Source organism: Nicotiana tabacum, chromosome 6, assembly GCF_000715075.1.
Source record: "Nicotiana tabacum cultivar K326 chromosome 6, ASM71507v2, whole genome shotgun sequence".
NCBI classification, from domain to species: Eukaryota; Viridiplantae; Streptophyta; class Magnoliopsida; order Solanales; family Solanaceae; genus Nicotiana; species Nicotiana tabacum.
In genome coordinates, this window is record NC_134085.1 from 147,110,731 (window position 1) to 147,115,138 (window position 4,408).

General features: G+C 37.7%; 1 protein-coding gene across 1 annotated transcript; it reads right to left on the reverse strand.

The window, feature by feature from the left end:
• Positions 1-3,182: 3,182 nt before the first annotated feature.
• LOC142181504 (14 kDa proline-rich protein DC2.15-like) lies at positions 3,183-4,083 on the reverse strand. The gene has a single exon (XM_075254407.1). It carries the CDS (start codon positions 3,915-3,917, stop codon positions 3,441-3,443), a length of 477 nt encoding a protein of 158 aa, XP_075110508.1. The 5' UTR covers positions 3,918-4,083; the 3' UTR covers positions 3,183-3,440.
• Between the last annotated feature and the right edge of the window lie 325 nt (positions 4,084-4,408).

Here is a 4,408-nt window from a genome sequence, read left to right on the forward strand (position 1 = left end):
CCTCATGCTAGTTGTTCTTGGCATATTTTTATTAGTGTTTGGCTTGAATTGTTGAACTTGAAAGCATGCCTAAGTTTCTGTACGGTGAACGAGCTGAATATGGAAGTTTCTCTGGGTTATTACTGTCATTCTCTTTGTTATATTTGTGTTGTCATTATTTTGGTTGTGATTGTATCCTTCTGAGCTCGTCATTGCTTTCAGCCTAAGGTTAGTCCTGTTACTTATTGAGTACATTAGATCGGTTGTACTCATACTACACTCTGCACTTCGTGTGCAGATCCAGGTACATCTGGACGTGGTGATTGCTAGACTGGTGCTAGTACCTATTTGGAGACTTTGAGGTAGCTGATATGACGCTCGCAGACCTTGACTCTCCTTCCTTTCATTTTTATTAAGTATTGTTCTACTTTCTGAGACAGTTGTACTAGAGTTTCAGACTATGTTGTCACTCAGTAGCTCATATACTCGGTGACACCAGAATTTTAGGATGGTTGTAGTTGAGTTACAGTTATTTTTGTTAGTTCTCTATGAGATTTTTTCGTTCTTGAGCATATTGAATCATGTTATAAATTCCAATGTGTAGTTGTTTTGTGATTGTGAGCTTTCTTAGTAATGTGTTAGGCGTTGTCACGACAGGCTGAGATTTTGGGTCGTGATAGGATTCAACATCATTTTGTACACTTGTGTATAAATATACATGTAAAAAACATTAGGTTCAAATTCTGAACACATAATTATAGGTGCAATAAATTCAATGCTACCTCCGATCTACTTTATCTGATTTTTGGCCTTTTTTTGTAGTCCAAAATATTAGATATTTTCAGATTTCAAGAATGATTTTTTTTTTCAAAATTGGCATTGGAAATAGTATTGAAGTATGTGTTATACTTATTTTACAATGCAATTGAATTCAAGATTATTAAGTGAACAGTAAAGTGTTGTAGCCATGTTTATTTCATCATTTTAGAAAATTAAACCTTCTTTTATAAGATAACTTTTGGTGGAAAATATTGAATAGTTTTGGCTCCATTTTATATTTCATTGACATTTTTAAATTGAAATTACATGACAAAGTGAGATTTTTTACTGAAAGTTTGAAATAATCATTAATACTCGCAAAGTTTTCAATGAGTTATGCCGGTCACTTCGATTACTGGGAGATGCTAATCATCACATTCAAAATCCCGAAATTGCATTATGCAAGATATAAAATAAAATAAAAAAATGTGAAGAGATAGTAAAGGTTAATATGGTCAATTTCATTGCTAATTACTGGTAAAAATGGATTTTTTAATAAGTGTAAAAATAGCTAAAAAACAAATAAAGTGAACCGGAGGGAGTAAAGTTTTAGTTTAAAAAGATAGAGCTCATGATTGCACCATTTTTTGCCTTTTGATAGCTTTACTTTTCTGTACTTTTGTAAGCGTAGTCTTTATTCTTGTTTACCCTAAAATTCGAGTAACAATTAAACTTGTATTGTGGTTTTAAAGATATATGATTTAATCCAATACTAATTGGTAAACAAGGAATCTAATGTATAAATTAAGGAGTAAAGGTAAGTCAAACCAGCGTATGAGCAGACCTCGACCTCGAGCAATGGAAACCTCGAGGTAAGTGAATAAGAATAATAAAATAATAAGGCAAATCTGATGAACATTAAGCAAGAAAGTGAAATATGTATATTCTCTTGTCAATGAATCAGCCTTACAAATAATTGGGATCCCCTTTATATAGTAGGGGAATCCTAAATAAGGTACACTTCTAATTATAGTAGGGAATCGTATTATACAAATGTCTAACTGCCCAGTACAAATCCGTTCCGGAATTCACTTCGTGATCTTAGGGCCACTATGGGAATCTCGCTCTTTCTGTTATGAAACCATAACAGTATTATCTCGAGGTTTGTCATGCTTGGCCTCGGTGTTCATCAAGTACTTTGATCTTCGAGTCTTGTACTCTACCATCGGGCTCGAGTCCGGTCTATTTCGAACTTGTTCTCGAAGCGACCCGTCGAGCCTACGGAATCGGGCATACCTGATTTCATCCTGTGACGTATGCACTCGAAGTGACCGAAACGTCCCGACGGTTCGCTTCCCTAAAACATTAAATGCTTGCCAGTGGCAGTCGGCCACTAGCGCTGCCGAACGCTGTTTGCCTATAAATACAAAGCCCCTTCTTCGAATTGAGAACTTTACTTCATCTTTAAACCACCTCCTAACTTCTGTGATACCTCTTCCCCTCTTCATCTCTCTCTCTCTCTCATCACCTGCTACTTCCGCCCTTTTAGCGCCGAAAAACACCAAACTTTGCCAAACTGTTTACCCTAAAATTCGAGTAACAATTAAACTTTTATTGTAATTTTAAAGGTATGTGATTTAATCCAATACTAATTGATAAACAAAGAATCTAATGTATAAACTAAAGAGTAAAGGTAAGTCAAACCACCGTATAAGCAGACTTCTACCTCGAGCAATGGCACCTCGAGGTAGGTGAATGAGAATAATAAAATAATGAGGCAAATTTGATGAATAGTAAGCAAGAAATTAAAGTGAAATATGTATATTCTCCTGTCAATGAATCTGCCTTACAAATGATTGGGATCCCCTTTATATAGTAGGGGAATCCTAAATAAGGTACACTTCTAATTGTAGTAGGGAATCTTATTATACAACTGTCTAACCGCCTAGTACAAATCCGTTTCGAAATTCACACCGTGATCTTAGGGTCACTGCGAGAATCTCGCTCTTTCTGTTATGAAACCCTAACGATATTATCTCGAGGTTGGTCATGCTTGGCCTTGGTGTTCATCGAGTACTTCGATCTTCGAGTCTTGTACTCCGCCATCGGGCTCGAGCCCGGTCTATCTCAAACTTGTTTTCGGAGCGACCCCTCTAGCCTACGGAATCGAACATACTTGATTTCAACCGTATACAATTCCATTAATTAAGTCAGAAGACGTATAACATGAAGTTGTTTTAATCAATCGAATAAAGTGGATTATCAAGAGATTTTCCGGCACGAGATTATTTTTTTTAATTAAAGGTGGAAATATTTTTTTTAAAATTAAAATAATTATACAATTCAACTGTAACTGTCAAAAACTAATTGCACATTTTAATTTTCTCGAGGAGGATTGCAAACAAATAGTTCTCATGGCCAACCATCTTAAGACCATAGACAAGTTAAATAAAATCAACAAACATGCTTATGAAACAGAAAATGATAGTAGTACATATATTAATAAACCTCCAAAGTACACATATAAAATCAACTGTGCTTCACGACCCTGCTATTTAATTTTGCTAGTTCGCTTATTAACTAGAACCGTTAGCATAACACAATTGACAAAGTGATCATAAAAAAAAATTCATGCAAACGCCAAAATGACCGACATAACAAAACCAGAATGAGGATTAATATAATTAATCGGGTACTTCGGCTTAGCAAGTGAAGCCAGTAGGAGGATTCCTTCCACAGTTGTTGAGAACAAGGCTAAGAGAGAGTGGCACATTGAGATTTATTCCCAGCACATTTGCCCTTATGGCTGTGCACAAGCAAACCGCCGCCTCTAAATCCGCCAGCCCCGCGATCAAACTGCAGCATGGCATCGTTGGAGGACTCCCAATTACCGCGCCCACCAATCCACCGACTAAATTTGCACATACACCCAACTTCAGAGCATCTCTCGGGCACCTGCCTTGTCCATTGCCACCTCCGCCGCCATTGCCCGAACCACCTCCGTTGCCGGAGCCGCCACCATTGCCCGAGCCACCAGTGTTACTGCCATTGCCACCACCATTACCGGTGCTAGGAGGATTATGATGACAAGAGCCACAATCAGTTCCACTGACTATGACAAAGAAAAGGAGATTCAATGAGAGGAAAAGGGTAACTGAGGCTCTTGTTTTGGAAGCCATGTTACAAGGAAGCTAAGGCAGAATGTACTCGTACAAAAACTGCAAACAGAAAGTTGCAAAGATGAGATGGTTGAATTGTCTGGTACTAATGTAGGGTATTTATAGTGCAAGGAGGAAGAACAATTTACGAACAATCCCTCTTAAAATAGTAATGCGTGTGCTGCGTGGTGTTGAAAAATAAGTTTGTCATTTTTACCAATTCTTAACTGTTATAGTGCTAGGAGGATGGTTTACTACTTTTGTTGTTTACAGCTCCTCTGCTACCTTCGTAGCGTGATGTAGGTAACTAGGGAGCCTTCTATTATTGTGATGCCTGTGACTCGGTGCATCTGCATGACATATTCTAATTAAGCCATTACATAACCAAATTATTAACCTCCACATTAGGAGATCGCCAATATCACAAGATATCAGGGCCAGGGTGGAACTAGTATGTACATTACGGGTTCGGCCCCGACCGGCAGCTGCTAGGTTTCCTCCTCTAGATCTCT

Coding starts and splice junctions, on each gene's coding strand:
- LOC142181504 (XM_075254407.1), bottom strand. CDS start 3,917: ATGGCTTCCAAAACAAGAGCCTCAGTTACCCTTTTCCTCTCATTGAAT.